This window comes from Gracilinanus agilis, chromosome 2, assembly GCF_016433145.1.
Source record: "Gracilinanus agilis isolate LMUSP501 chromosome 2, AgileGrace, whole genome shotgun sequence".
Lineage (NCBI taxonomy): Eukaryota > Metazoa > Chordata > Mammalia > Didelphimorphia > Didelphidae > Gracilinanus > Gracilinanus agilis.
The window spans coordinates 50,104,085-50,119,559 of NC_058131.1; the positions used below are offsets into that span (position 1 = coordinate 50,104,085).

General features: G+C 45.0%; 1 protein-coding gene across 1 annotated transcript in view; it reads right to left on the reverse strand.

Annotated features, from left to right (window-relative positions):
* CPNE7 (copine 7) overlaps nt 1-15,131 on the reverse strand; it is a 39,251-nt gene extending 24,120 nt beyond the window's left edge. The window contains exons 1-3 of the mRNA XM_044660523.1: nt 14,958-15,131; nt 3,865-4,047; nt 2,724-2,798 (exon numbers count right to left, since the gene is read on the reverse strand). Of these exons, the coding sequence (XP_044516458.1) occupies nt 2,724-2,798; nt 3,865-4,047; nt 14,958-15,131 (432 nt within the window). The remainder of the gene's footprint in view (nt 1-2,723; nt 2,799-3,864; nt 4,048-14,957) is intronic.
* Nucleotides 15,132-15,475: the final 344 nt, after the last annotated feature.

Consider the following 15,475-nt stretch of genomic DNA (forward strand, 5'->3'; position numbering starts at 1 on the left):
TCAAAAACGTGGATGATATCTGCAGCACTAACAGCACAAGGTTATTGAAAAGTTCAAATGAGGGACAGCTAGGTGGTTCAGTGGATAGAGAGAAAGGCCTGGAGATGAGAGGTCCTGGGTTCAAATCTGACCTCAGACATGTCTAAATTGTGTGGCCCTGGGTAAGTCACTTAATCCCAATTGCCTAATCCTTACCACCAATACTTAGTATCAATTCTAAAAAACTTTTAAGTGGTATATAAATGTCAGTTGTTACAGTTATTGTGGCTGGCAGGGCAATCAACTACCCCGGATTCTTGAAATATTTGGGGCAACTGGTAAAGAGTGGAGTCAGAATCCTGTGATATCACTGTCTAGAGAATGTTTAGTTCCACAACTGTTATGCAATTTAGAGGCTCAGAGAGGTTAAATGATTTACCCAGAGGCACACAGCTAGCACGTGTTAAAGGTCAGGTCTTCTTCAATCAATCAATAAACATTTATTAAATGCCCACTGTGTGCCAGGCATTGTGTTAAGCTCTGGGGATAAAAAAAGAGGCAAAAGATAGTCCTTGCCCTTAGGGGAGCTCACTACCTAATAAGGAAAACAACAAATAAACAAATACATAAATGTCTGTACATGTGCACATGTCTATGTGTGTATACATACGTGTGCATATTGTGTGCATGCCTTGCCTACATGTGTATATTTGTATATGTGTATGCTTGTGTGTATACATGTGTGTATAAACTATATACAGGTTAAATAAATAATGATGAACAGTGGGAAGGCAAAGGAATTAAGAAGGGCTGAGAAAGTATTCCAGTAAAAAACAGGATTTGAGTTGGAACATAATGGCAGAGAGGGCTAGATTATGAAGGGCTTTGAATGACAAGCAGAGAATTTCATATTTGTTCTTAGAGGTGATAGGGAGCCTCTGAAGTTTGTTGAGTAGGAGAAGAGGGTGACAAGGTTAGACCTACATTTTAGGAAAATAACTTTGGTAGCTAAATGGAGGATGGATCAGAGCGGGGAGAAACTTTAAGCAGGCAGATCTGCCAGCAGCTATTGCAATAGTCCAATCCTACAGGGATGAAGGCTTATACTTGAGCCCTGTTGGCAAACCAATGGCACGAGTGCCAGAGGGGGCTGCTCCCTTCTCCCTCTCCATGTGTGCCTGAGGACATTTCTCACATGACCCACCGCTCTGTCCAGCATCCCAATGGGAGCACTTCCTCCATCCCCTTTCTGGGGTAAGGGGGTGGCTCACATGCGGCTTGAGGGTCTCAGTTTGGGCTCTTGATCTCTAAAAGGTTCACCATCACTGCACTAGAGTGATGGAGAAGGAAGAGAGAAGGCGGTATATTTGAGAGATGCTGTGAATGTCTTGGCAACACATTGGTTATGGAGGGGGTGGGGGGTAGAAATAGGGAGAAATGGAAAATGATATGCAGGTGGTGCGCCTGAGGGGCTTGGAAGATGGTGTTGCCCTCTACAGTGATAGAGAAGGTAGGAGAAGTGGAAGGTTGAATAGAAAAGAGAACAAGTTTGCTTTTAGACATGTTGAGCTTCAGGTATCTGAAAGGCAGTTGGAGATACAGGATTAGAGGTCAGCAGAGAGGTTGAGGAAGGATAGAGAGATCTGAGAATCACTAGCATAGAGGCAATAATTAAATTCATAAGAGCAGATGAGATCTTCAGTGGAAGTCTGTAGTATAGAGAAAAAAGGGAAGATGACCAAGGACAGAGTCCTGTGGGACACCCACAATTAATGGACATGACCTTAATAAGGAGCCAGCAAAGGAGAATGAAAAGGAGTAATCAAATAGGTAGGAGGAGGTCAAGGAGAGGAAAGAGATTATTAAGGAGGAGAGGATGATGGACAGTGTCAGAAGATTCAGAGATGTCAAGGAGAATGAGGATTGCGAAAAGACCATTGGATTTGACCGCTCAGAGATGACTGCTAACTTTGGAAAGAGTGGTTTCAATGGAAAGATAGGGTTAAGAGCCAGATTTTAAGGGGTTAAGAAGAGAGTGGGAGGAGAAAAAATGGAGTCACCTATAGTAGTTGGCCTTTTTAAGGATTTAGCCACAAAGGGCAGAAGAGATATAGAACAACAGTTAGATAAGGATCAAAGTGAAGGTTTTTTTCAGGATGGGAGAGACAGGGGCATATTTGTAGGTGGTGAGAAATGAGCCAGTAGACAAGGAGAGGTTGAAAAGTGATAGAATGGGGATGACAGAGGAAGCAATGTGCTCAAGGAGATAGGATGGAATGGGATCACTTGAACAAGTGGGGGGGCTAGTCTTGATAAAGAGTAGGGCTGCTTTATCATGTGAGACAGGGGTGAAAGAGAAATTAGTGGCAGAAGGCATATAAATGGTAGGAAATAAGGAAGAGAAGAAGAAAGAATGGCTTCAATTTTTCCTGGGAAATATGAGGTAAATGCTTAACTGAGAGTGTAGGGGGAGAAGGAACTATGGGAAATTCTATCCATCATGATACATCTCTTAAAGTAGCATGATAAATAAGGAAAGAGGAAGGGCACATTTCTAAGAGGTACAATCTCCTAGGTCTCCAGACAAAAGTCCAAAACCAGGGAAAGATGGCCACCCATGGATGGAGTTGGCAAGTTCTAGAGGAGACTCAAATAGGATACATCAAGCTTAGAACCATTCTGGAGATGCAGATGGTGAGGGATAGAGGATACAAATGCAAAGTACAGCAGGAGAGCACTCATACCGTGATGGTGGACTTGCCGGCATGCTTGCCATTTTTAAGGAGCAGAGCTCTGGTCATCTTCTTTTGGGCCACAATCTACAAAAAGAAGATAGGGAGTCCTGTTGGTGAAAGGAAAGCAGTGTCTATCAAAGATCACCCTATTCAACCCTGTAAGGCTCCAAACTATATAAATTAGAGTTTTATGCTATCAGGATTTCACAGAATCTGAGAGTCTGATGGAACCTTAGGAGCCATCTCATCCAATCCATACCCAAACCCTCCATAACGCCCCCAAAGAAGCAATCCATCATCTGGCCTCTGCATAAGACTCTTGTGATGGGTAACCTATCTTGGACAGCTCAGTGAGCTTTTGGACAGTGCTAATTGTTAAAAAAAAAAAAGCCAACCTATTCAGTTGAAATCTTCCTCTATACAACTTCCATCTACCCTTTGCTCCCCTCTGGGGCCAAGCAGAATAAATCTAATCCCCTTTCCACTTACTTAATTAATCTCCTTAAATTCTTGAGGGGAAAAAAAAAGCTATCATGTGAATTAATGTTGCTGTGTTCTCTGTTGTCTTTAATATTCCAATAAGACCTCATGGGTAGAGACCTTGGCTAATACTGATTTTATCCTCCACTCCCAGGGTTGAATCATCAACACTTGTTGCTTTATACTGAAGAATAGGGATAGAGAGGTGATAAGCACCTTAATGAATGATCTCCCCAAAATAGACATTTTACTTTTTCACAGGAACTTCTTTAGACCAAAGGAAGGAATTTCAAGTAGAGATTTCAGTTGCTACCAAGGCATGACCCTTGGGGAAATTGCCTCCCAGCCAGGAAGACGCAAGGGGCGCCCCAAATCCAATTGTGTAGCCTATACCTGCCTAGGCAGGAACAAAATAAAGCTTTTGCATCTGGGGCAAGACCAATGAATCCCAGCTCTCCATAAGACCCCTCTTCTGCTTCTTGAGTTGTCCATTGACTGATCCAGGGTCTGTTTCTCTGCCCCTTGGCTGCAATAATGAACATTATCACCAGTCCCATTCCTATCCCTCAGGTGGCTCCTTCTCTCCCTCTCTCCAGCACTCTCCCACCCACCTACCCACGCCTATTCCACTCTCAGTCTTCATCCAGAGCCTAGGAGGGGAGGTGGCTACCTGCCCCAAAGTGCACTCCATTCCTCCCAGGAAGTCATCGTCCTGGGAGCCAATGCTGCAGTGTCCATGAATGTCGTAGGCCTCAAAGCGGAGCTTCTGTACTTCCTCAAAGTAGTAATCCAATGTGAAGACCTTGGAGAACACCGGGTGTAGACTGCTCTTGATGACTTCCGTCCTGTCCACCTAGAACGAGTAGGGTACATTGTTGCAGGGCCCTTCCCTAAAATGCCTGAGAGACCTCCCACCAATAGCAAGCAGCACCCCAAGGGGCCAAATGATGGCTGGACCAGGTTTTTTTTTCCTCTTTGACCCTCATTTCTTTCCTACAGAATCATGAGACTCAGAGTCCCATGTCAGGATCTTCTAGGTCAGGGGTTGGCAACGTATGGCTCTCGAGCCATATCTGGCTCTTTTGAGGGCCAGATATGGCTCTTTCTGCAGGAGCCATAAAGTCCATTTTTTTTTTCAGGCGCTGTTACAGGAACGCGCACTGTGAGCACTGTACGGCTCTCACAAAATTACATTTTAAAAAATGTGGCGTTTATGGCTTTCATGGCCAAAAAGGTTGCCGACCCATGTTCTAGGTGCTAGGAAAGAGGAAAGTCAGTTCCTAAACACTAATAGGAGGACTAACACCAGCAAGGCAGCTAGGTGGCACCATACTGCATAAAGTAACAGATCTAGAGAGAAAGACTCCTTTTCCTGAGTTCAAATTCAGTCTCAGTCACTTATTAGCTGGGTAAGTCATTTAACCCTGATTGCCTCAGTTTCCTCATCTGTCAAATAAGCTGGAGAAGGAAAAGGCAAACTACTCCAGTATCTTTGCCAAAAAAAATCCAAAATGGGGTCACAAAGAGTTGAACACTACTAAAAACAACTGAACAACAAAAATTAACAAGAGCTTATAAGAGAGAAAGTACTAGGCTCAGGGTTATAAGAATCATCAGATCATAGACATCTGATTATAAATCAAGGGCTTTTTCCCTTATAACACTCTGCTTCTCACAGGCCTAGGCTTCAACCCTGACTCTGATACTTAATTTACTAGCTGGACAGCAGAAAAAATATTAAACTTTGGAGTCAAAAGAATCTGAGTCCAAATCCTACCTTTAATGCAGATTATAAAACTGGATAAATCATTTGATCTTTCTCAGCCTCGGTTTCTTCATCTGTAAAATGGGAATAATAACCGCACTACTTCCCAGGGTTGTTATAAAGATCAAAAAAGCCAACCCAAGTAAAGTAGTTTGTGAATCACAGTGTTACTGAAATGCTAACTATTATTGTTAGCTGATTTTAGCTAACATATTTAATCTCCCTGACTCATCCCCCAATATCGAAATGTTTGGGACTCTCTTCACAGAGCTATTAATAAAAGAATGAAATTAGTTAATCATATCTAAAAATGCTTTCCACAGATGAGGAGTAAAGCAAAGTCCCCACCAAGTCCTCTCCCTCCTTCCCTCCCCCTCCAAGTTCCCCAAGCCTTCACAGCTCATGCCCCAAGCTCTAGGGCCACCAAGAGGCAGCATTAAACTCTTCACCACATTCCCCACTTGCAGTCAGCCCCAACCCAAGGTGAGTCTCTTTCTTTCTTCTGCTGGTTTTGAGGACATGAAAGACATTCCCAGGTCTGGTTCCCCACAGTTCAAACACCGGCGCTGGGAATTCAGTTACCTAAGGTGACCTAGAGACTTCTTACTTACTCTCGATCCCACCCCCACTCTCTCCCCAAGCAGTGCCCTGGTACAGAGCTTCAATCCCTAGAATAAAATAGGCACTGGGCAAAAGGGTGGGGGAATGAGAAAAAATGTCATCAGATGTGGTGGAAAGGGGAGCAGCTCCACCTGAGTCCCTCTCCTTTCTAGTAATGAAGGGGATGGGGTTGGAGGGAAGGTGGCCGAGTGCCCACATTCTGCATGCCATCTTTGGCACCCATTCCATAAGTTCACCATCACTGCCCTATAGTATAAAATATAAACTCTTTATCCTGTATTTGAAGATAAAGCTGGCTCAGAGCAGCTAGGTGACTTGGTGCAAAGACTGCCAGGCTTGGAATCAGGAGAACATTGGCTCAATGTTCTCCTCAGACATTTCCTACATGTCAGACTCTGGGTAAGTCACTTAACCCTGATTGCCCATTCCTTACCCCTCTTATGCCTTGGAACCAATTCTTAGTAACCATTCTAAGACAGAAAGTAATAGTTTAAACAAAGCAACAACAACAAAAATAAAGCTGGTCCAGAAACCTGAATCCATTTACCTCTCCATCCTTGTTTCACATTGCTTTCCATACCACATTTTCTGTTTCAGCCAAACAGAACATTAGCAGTTCCCCCATTTAATTTTTCATTCAAATAGGAAGTCAGTCACAGTAGGTGGATCACATTCCTCCGTCCTCTCTACACTTAGAATTCCTTCTTTTCAAGATCCAGCTCAGATGCCACTCTTCACTGTTGATAGAGATAAGCCCCAGACATGGCATTTCAAGAGTACAGAATACTTAGGGAGGTCCTAGATTCAGATCTGGCCTCAGACACTTAGTTGTGTGACCCTGGGCAAGTCACTTACCCTCCATTGCCTAACCCTTACCACTCTTCTGCTTTGGAACCAATAGGCATCATTGATTCTAAGACAGAAGGAAAGAATTTTTTTTTTAAAGTACAGGACACATGTAATAGACCTCTGTACCAGCAGCAATACAATGACCCAGGACAATTCTGAGGGATTTATGGTAAAGAACGCTACCCACATTCAGAGGAAGGACTGCAGGAGAGGAAACATATAAGAAAAAGTACAGGACACTCAACACTAATGCATTACTGGTAGAGCTGTGAAATGATCCAACCGTTCTGAAGGGTAATTTGGAATTGTGACCAAAGGGCTACACAAGAATGCATATCTTTTGACCCAGAAATACTACTATTGAGTCTATATCCCAAAGAGATTTTTTTAAATGGGAAAGGACCTGTTTGTACAAAAATATTTATAGCTTCCCTTTTTGTTGGTGGCAAAGAATTGGAAACTAGAGGGATGTCCCTCAATTAGGGAATGGCTGAACAAACTGTGGTACATGATAGTGATGGAATACTATTGTGCTGGAAGGGATGATGAACAGGATGGTTTCAGAAAAAAAACTATAAAGTCCTAACATGAACTGATGCAGAGTGAAATAAGCAGAACCAGAACATAGTAGCTGCAATATTGTAGAATGACCAAATGTGATAAGACTTTGCTATGAACAGCAATACAATGATCCAGAACAATGCTGAGGGACTTATGAAAAAGAATGCTCTCCACCTCCAGAGAAAGCTCTGTTAGAGTAGAAATGCAGAAGAAAGCATAGGATTTATCACTCACTTATTTGGGTATATGATTTGGGGTTTTGGTTTTATAAGATTATTCTATTACAAAAAATGGATAATACGGAAATATGTTTTGCATGATAATACATGTATAACCCAGATTGAATTATTTGTCAGCTCTGGGCTGGGGGGTGCAAGGAAGAAGGAAGGGAGATAATATGAATTATATAACTTTGGAAAACTTATGTGAAAATGTGATACTAAAATAAATTTTTTTTTAAATTGTAACTTTTAAAAAAAAGTCCCTCAACAAGAGGAGCAGCTAGGTGGCACAGGGGACTGAAAGCCAGGCTTAGAGTCAGGAGGACCTGGGTTTGAATGTGGCCTGAGACACTTCCTAGATATATGACCCTAGGCCTTTTTTGCCTAGCCTTTGCCCTTCTGCCTTAGGGTTGTTAAACACAAGAACAGAAAGTAAAGGGTTTAAGGTTTTTTTCAAGTCCCTCCACTTACAATTCTGAAGAGTTCCCTAGAGTATTAAGGAATTCAGTGACTTGGCCAGTGTCACACAGTCTATGTATGTAAGAAATGGGAGCTGAACTCGGTTCTTCTTGTCTCTGAGGCAGGCTCTCACCACTAAGCTGTTTTGACTCCTCTTTCTCCTTCATAGAACACCAAAAAGTATTCTCTACTTTCTCAGCCTTCCTCTAGTGCTTCGTCTAGATTTCTCCTATTACTTCTGTCATCTTTGACCCTGAATTATGCTTATTTGTGCATATATAAATCTTCCTTCCCCCATAAATACACACACACAAACTCTTAAGACTATAAACTCCTTGTGATAATACATCTATAACCCAATGGAATTGCTTGTCAGCTCTGGGAGAGGAAAGGAAGAGGGAAGGGAGAGAACACAAATCATGGAACCATGGAAAAAAATATTTAAAAATAAATTTTTAAAAAAGACTTTAAACTCCTTGAGGTCAAGAATTGCTGGGGTTTTATCCTTGAATTCCCAGTGCCTCCCTCAAGATGGATCAAATAAGATATTTGTGAAATGCTTAGCAATGCCTGACATATAGGAGAAACCTAACAAATGCTTATTCCATTCCATTCATAATAGTGTTTGATGAATATTTGTAGGATGGAACTGACAAGAGGGATTTCCATCCCTTTGGGGATGGGGACTTTTACCTCTAAAGTCATATATCCTGGGTCATGAGATGTGGAAGCTGGAAGTGTGGGCACTGGGTGAAGGAGTTGCTTTGTAGGGCTGGAGACTCATTCTAGAGGGTTCTTCTGGGATAAATGTTTTCAACCCAAGCACTCCCACTGACTTGAAGTATAAGCAAGCACCTTTAATGGCCTATTGAGTTACAGCTTGAAAAGTAAGGGTGAAAATGAGGCCAACTGTCACTTCCCCAGATGGTGGAAGCCAGCCTTCCTGCCCCATTTTCTAGCTGAACAGAAATAGAAAAGGAGACATGTAGGTGACCAGCCTTGTACTAAGGTGAGTAGACAGTTCAGAGTTAAGGACCATGGCAGACCTGAACTGCCTGGATATAGGCAAGGACTTAATTGGAGTTAAAGATGAGACTAGGTTAAGATGCAAGAGATCCCAACAGATTTCTTTAGACCCATTTTTAATTACTGTACATCACATATATTGCTTCTGAAATTAAATTCTTCTCCTTGAAAATCATTATCCTTGCTTAAACCCAAGATGGGTAGAATTGGATAAGGGAAAGAGAATATGTATAATTTGCACCTCAGTTGGTGATATTTGGTGTGAGAGTTTCTGATCTCTAGAGAATGAGATTGGGGGCTCAACTACTAGTGATCATTCCCAGCAAGAAAATGAGTCTGGCAATCTTAAAGATAATTCAATTCCTCTGATGCTTGCTTAACTATTAGTTAGCTATGCCATAGTCACTGAAGTGGATGGAGCACTGGGTTTGGAATCAGGAAAAGCCATGTCCTTGAGTTCAAATCTGCCCTCAGACATTTACTCTTTGCCTCAGTTTCCTCATCCATAAAATAAGCCAAAGAAGAAAATTGGAAACCACTCCAGTGTTTTTGCCAAGAAAATGGAATCACAAAGAGTAGGCAGGCCTGAACAATAGTGTCATAATCCTTTCCACCACACAGAGTAGTAGGAATGCTCTCTTCTGAGCAGTTAAAAGCTGGGGTGGAGGTGAGCAGTAATGGGGTCCTGGGGAGGGAGTCTCAGATCTTTCCTTCCTCTGCATACCAGGTAGAAGCCCCCTTTTCCTTTAAGCAGCATGATACTATAGGAAGACTACTTGCCTGACAGTCAGGATATCCAGATGCTAGTTTTCTAGATGCCACTAAGTCCCTGGGATGATGCTGGGTAAATTATAAGATTTAGAACCATCTAGGATCTTAGAGATGATTTAAATCAGTCTTTTTGTGTCATGACTCCTCCGAATAAATATAGTTAGTTTTTTTTTCAATAATGAAAGGAAATGCTTAATTTCAGTTGGAAATGAGTGAAAACAAATATGTAAATTTTTTAAACATCTAAGTTTTTGGATTCCCTAAAATCAATCTCTTCCATTCTTCTCAGTTTATAGATGAGAAGACCGGGATCCAGAAACAGAAAATAGTATGCCCAAAGACACAAAGAGCTGGGAATCTAACTCGGGTATCTTGACTCCAAACCCAGTACTCTTTCCCCCACACCCTTCCCTTGCTTCTGAATCTCAGTTTCTGCATCAGTAAGACAAAGGGATTGAACCTGATTATTTCAAAGAACCCTTTCAACTCTGTAGCTCTGACTCTAAATAAGTCATTCTAGGAGAGGAGTGTCAGGGGACCCAACTAGAACCTGGAGCAAAGGGCATTTGAAGGAACCAGATCTAAACCTGGTGCTCTAGCACGGAAGAACCTCACTTCGGGTTCCCTTTATTCTACTCCCAACAGCAAAGGTCTTAGCTCAACAATAGAGGTTCTTTTTTGTATTATGAACCTTCTGATATTCAGAGAAGCCTATTGACCCCTTCTTATAATAACAACTTTAAATGCAGAATATAAAACACATAGATAGAATGAAAAAGAAAATAATTATATTGAAGTAAAGATGCATCTTTCCCCATCCAAATTCCTATAGATGCCTCCCCCGAAATCTATCCAAACAGACCATTGGTTTTCTGTGAACCCCAGTTTTTAAGAACCCCTGATCTAGTCTAACCTCATTTTGCAGAGAAGTAAATTACGACTTAAAGAAGGGACAGAATTTACCAAAGATTGCAGAGCTAGAATTCAAACCCAGGCCCTCTAACTCCAAATATATCGAGTGAGTGAGCTTTTTACTGCATTCCATTAGCCTGTTTCTCCCACAATGGGCTCCCAGCCAGTCAGCCAGGCTGAGTGGAGCAGCTGCCAAGCCCCCCCACCAAGGTTCATCCTAGTTGGGTCCCTTTGTTCCCGTCTCTCCCTTTCAGATCATCAGCCTCCCTACTCTGCTTGCAAGCTTTTCTGTTGCCAGCTCTCTCAGATCCAGGAGATCTGATAAACTCCATCACCCTCAGCTCTTCTGGACATTATGTGGTAACCTTCAGAGGGGCTTTTGCTTTTTTGAGGGGTAGAGTGATATTTAATCCAAAGCAATGAATTATAGAAAACAGAACTAAAAATGGGCTGTATGTATCATATTGTTCAAATTTCCCATTTTACAGATGAGGAAAATGAGGCCTGGAGGATTAACCTGATTTTCCCTAGAGCAGTGAATGGCAGAACTGGGATCAGAATCCAGCCCTCAGGAGTAAAAACACTATATCATTAACCTTAATTAGTGAAAACAAATTTGCCTGATAAAACATGTATAACTCAGATTGAATTGCTTGCTTGCTCTGGGAGTGAGGAAGAAAGGGGGGAGGGAGACAATTTGGATCACGTACCTTCAGAAAATTTATGTGGAAATTTGTTATTACATGTAATTGGCAAAAAAAAGGCATTTGCTAATGTGAAAATTAATGAAAACAAAGGCATATGTGAGACAGGTAGATATGGGAGGAGAGGGTTAGGGAGGCCTTTTCCTTGGGACCAACTATAGCCCTCTGAAGAGATGCCCTGCTCTCTCTGCTGGTTCTGCCTTGGGTCCTGAGGTTAGACCAACTTTATCCCTTGTGAGTTCAGAAGAAGGAAGAAGGGACACTCCAGTTCTCCAGCTCCACAGAAAATCACTCCATCAGACAGAGGTGACAGATTAATTAATGAATAAAGACTGCTTCTTTATGATGAGGCAAAAGGACACCAGAGCAGTCTCGGGCCCCTGAACCAGGGCCTGACTTCTGGAGAGATCTCTGCCCTACTTTTCCCAAAGGATCTGGGATTTCAGCAAGTCTTGCTACAAAACTGGAATCCAGTTGACTTTTTTTTTTTTCTTATTTTTCTAAGACCTGTTAGACACAACCTTCCCCTGGGCCATTCTGGCCTGGTTCCTCTGACTCCTGATGGCCCCCCAGGATGGAGGATTCATTCACATCTGCACCTTTCCCCTCTCCCATTCCCCACCCTCCCACTGGCCTCAAAAATCTCCTTTGGGTTCTTCCTGAAGGTTTTCCTTTCTTGCCCTTGTCTGTGTATGGATAGCAGCTGCCAAGACCTTGGGCCCCAAGATGAGTGGCTTGATATAGACTCAGGTGCCTTTACTTGGGACCGCTACACCCAGCCCTTCCAGACTCATACCCACACCTGGCACCAATGCAGTGGGCTCCCAGTCCCACCCTGTCACTCTCAAGCAGCTAGCTGGCCCAAACCTCCTTTCTCATGCTTGGAGGCGGACACTTCTAATCAGTCCTTTTATTCTCCTGCAGCTTCCCAATTCCTCAGCCCTCACAGTCCCTCCCCATCCAGTAAGAGGAGGGGATTGGGAAGAAGGCAATGGATGGTTGGGTGGATGGATGAATGGATGGAGACCAGCAAATAGACAGACAAACCACAGGCCATTAGTGTGGCTGAGCCATTAGTGGACCTGACTGGCAGCTCCCTGGCTTTTGGCACAGGAGTCTGCTGCTGGGGGCAGATCCCTAGGGTCCACAAGGCTGCAGTGCAGCCCATGGCCCAGGGAGGGGCAGGGGAAAGAGAGAGATTCCCCCCTGCACTCCTTTGCTTCTAAGACTTCAGAAAGATCTCTGCTCCCCCCTGGGAGGTCAGAGCAATCAAGTTGGCCCCATCTGAACACCTAGGATTCCCAGAACAGACTGAAAGGGTCCCAGCAGGTATATCCCACCCTGCTCTCCCTTGATCAAGAGAAGCCCCTGGTATCTCTCCCCAAATTATCCCTTTATCCTCCCACCTCACCCCCCACTAGGCCCACCACAATTCTCTAGTCTTCATGATCTGGAAGGCAGAGATTGGTCCTGCTGGACAGCTCAGTTTAACTGGGCCAAAGCAGAGAGGCCAACCCAGAGAAAGCTGAGGAGCCTTAGTGGTGATTAGACTGAGATTATTAGAACTGGAAGTTAATCCTAAAGATCAGCAGCAGGTTGAATTCTCTTCTTTTACTTACAATGCAGCTGGAACCTAGAGAGGGAAAACAACTTCTGACTTCCTCAAGATTACAAAGAGACAGAAGTGAGATTAGAATCCAGGTCATCTGACTCCCCAGTACAGTGGTCATTCCAGAAAACCATACTACATTAAAATCACACAGCTTCCTATTCTCCCCTGCCCCGAAACAGGCTATAATTATAGGGCTGTGGATTAATTTTCTTGTGGCTTAGTGGATTGAGGCAGCTAAAATAAATTTAATTCAGATAATTTAGTCCTAAATTGGACTGGTTTTATGAGATCTTTTCCCTTCACCTCTAGACCCCCAGCTAAACTCTCACCCTTCATTTCCTCTTTAAAAAAAAAAAAAAAACAACTTACCTTTCATCTTGGAATCAATACTGTGTATTGGTTCTAAGGTAGAAGAGTTATAAGAGCTAGGCAATGGGGGTGAAGTGGCTTGCCCAGGGTCACACAGCTAGGAAGTGTCTGAGGCCACATTTGGACCCAGGACCTCCCATCTCTAGGCTTGGCTCTCAAGCTACCTAGCTGCCTCCCTTCATTTCCTCTTGCTTCCTCTCCTCCCACTGCTCCCAAAGCTCAGTGAATAAATCAACCTGGCCCCCCTGATTGAAAAGCAATGGAACTCCAGATTTTTCCATCATGGCCTTGTGAATAGAGGGTAGAGTGTAAAGACTAGGGTTGAAGGAAGGTAAAAGCAAGTGTCTGGAGTGTGCTGATTCCCAGATAGGTTTCTGACAGCCACTCGGAAAAGCTTAGGTGCCCCAAACCAGTGGGCCTGAAACCTATCACTCCTGACCCCGGGCAGGTTTAACTCACTGGTTTCTGTTTGTTAGTTTTTCTGGGTTTCTAAAGCAATGGTAATCTAAATTCCATTAAAAGGGCCCTAGTTCCCACCCTATCCATCCTGGCCCTCTAGAGACAACATTTTCTAGGGCCCAAAGACTCCTATCTAGTCTTAAACATGCCACCCTTAGCTGCAGAGGGGCCAAGAAATGATCAGCCTTAAGTCAGTGGGGCACAAGGTCGTCAGGAGCTGGCATCTACCAAGAGTCAGGTCTGTTCCAGGCAGATAACATCAAATCATCTGTCCTGACTGCCCTGGGGTCAGTTTCATTGGCCACACAGCCATGGCTGGCGCCATGGCTTGGCTCCACTCCTTAGAACCTTAGCCTTGGACCCTGTGGATTCAAGTGTCATCCAGAAGGTGAAGATGGCCACACCCTGGATCAGTCAAAGGGTGTCAGAAAGGACTCGTGCTTGTGCTGCTCAGCTCCCATCTCCCAGCCCTGGTCCCTGTCCACTGGGGCTAGAGAAAAACCAGAAGCCTGGGAAACTGAAAAAGTCATCAGAGCCTGAGAAGGCTGGGAGTGAAAGGGGAGAAGTGGCTCTTCCCCCTCTCCCCAGTCAAGAAAGGCTGACCCAGGCAGGCTCACTCTGCCTCTCACTTCAGCTCCAGATAACCAGCTCAGCCTCCCTAAAGTACTCGGACTCCTGGGCACCTTTTCTCCCCGCTAGGATGGCCCTTGCCACCCCCGCATCAATAATTAATTCTCTAATGGAGAGGGCCCTGGGTCCCAGGAGGCAGTCTGCCACCTCCTGGCGCCATAAACAAGGATGGAGGTGTGTCCCCTTAGTCTCCTCACACCCCCCCCAACACATATACACACACACACACACACACACACACACACACACACACACACACACANCCCAACACATACACACACACACACACACACACACACACACACACACACACACACACACACACGGTTTTCAGTCTCTCTAGCTCCTAAGAACCCAACATCGCCTGCAGGATGGGAAGGAGGGGCGCAGCACTCTCACTAGGTACCCAGAGGGAACCAAGCAGTCCCCTAGCAAGCAACCTGTTATTAACGAGGAGCGAAGCTGCAGCGAAGCCTTCCCGCCCCAGGTAGACAGTTCAGGGTTCCTCGGCTCGCCCTCCCCTGACGGAGCTGGGGAGTACCTGATCCCTTCAGGGAAGGGCTACTCAGTAGTCCAGCTAAGAAGCCTCACCTCTGAGGTGGCCATAAATGCCCCGCAATTCACCTCCCTCTTTTTTCCATCCCCAGATTCGCCCGGAACTGGGCCACATTCCCCACTCTCCTGCCTTAGCTCACCCTGAGTCCTCCGCCTGGCGCACCTCTCCCTCCCTTTCCCCCCTTCCCCCCTCTTTCACTCTTCTCACTCCTCTCACTCCTCGCAGCCGCAGCCACTGCCGCTTCCTACCTCCACCCACTGGCCCTGGGACTGCATAAGCAACACCACGCTGGGGTCCGACTTGTTGAGCGGGTCGCGGTCTAGCAGATGCCTGCAGCTGAGCCGGAGCTCCACCTTGGAGACGCAGGTGGCGGTGACCACCCCCAGGGCGGCCGGAGCTCCTTGCTCCGAGCCTGGGTTCATCTTCGCTCCGGCTAGTACTTGGTTCTCCCCGGGAGTTTGCGAGTAGATTGGCTTAAGGAAACGAGGGGGCGCGGAATAGGGAGCGTCCGGAGAAAGTGGAGATGTCGACGGCTCTGGATGGGAGGGAGTCCTGCAGGTTCAGGATGGAGATCACTCCCCCTTAAAAAGGTTTCCACCCCTTTCTTCTTCCCGAAAGCCCCCTTCCCCAACCCCCTTTCTCCACCCCGGCTTGGGATGGGGTCGCTCTCCGAAGCCCGGGGCAGAGGATAGGATCCGAGGCACGAGAGAGGGTCTAGGGGAGCTGGCTCACTGGGAGTGGTCCAGAGCCAGAGCCAGAGCCGCTG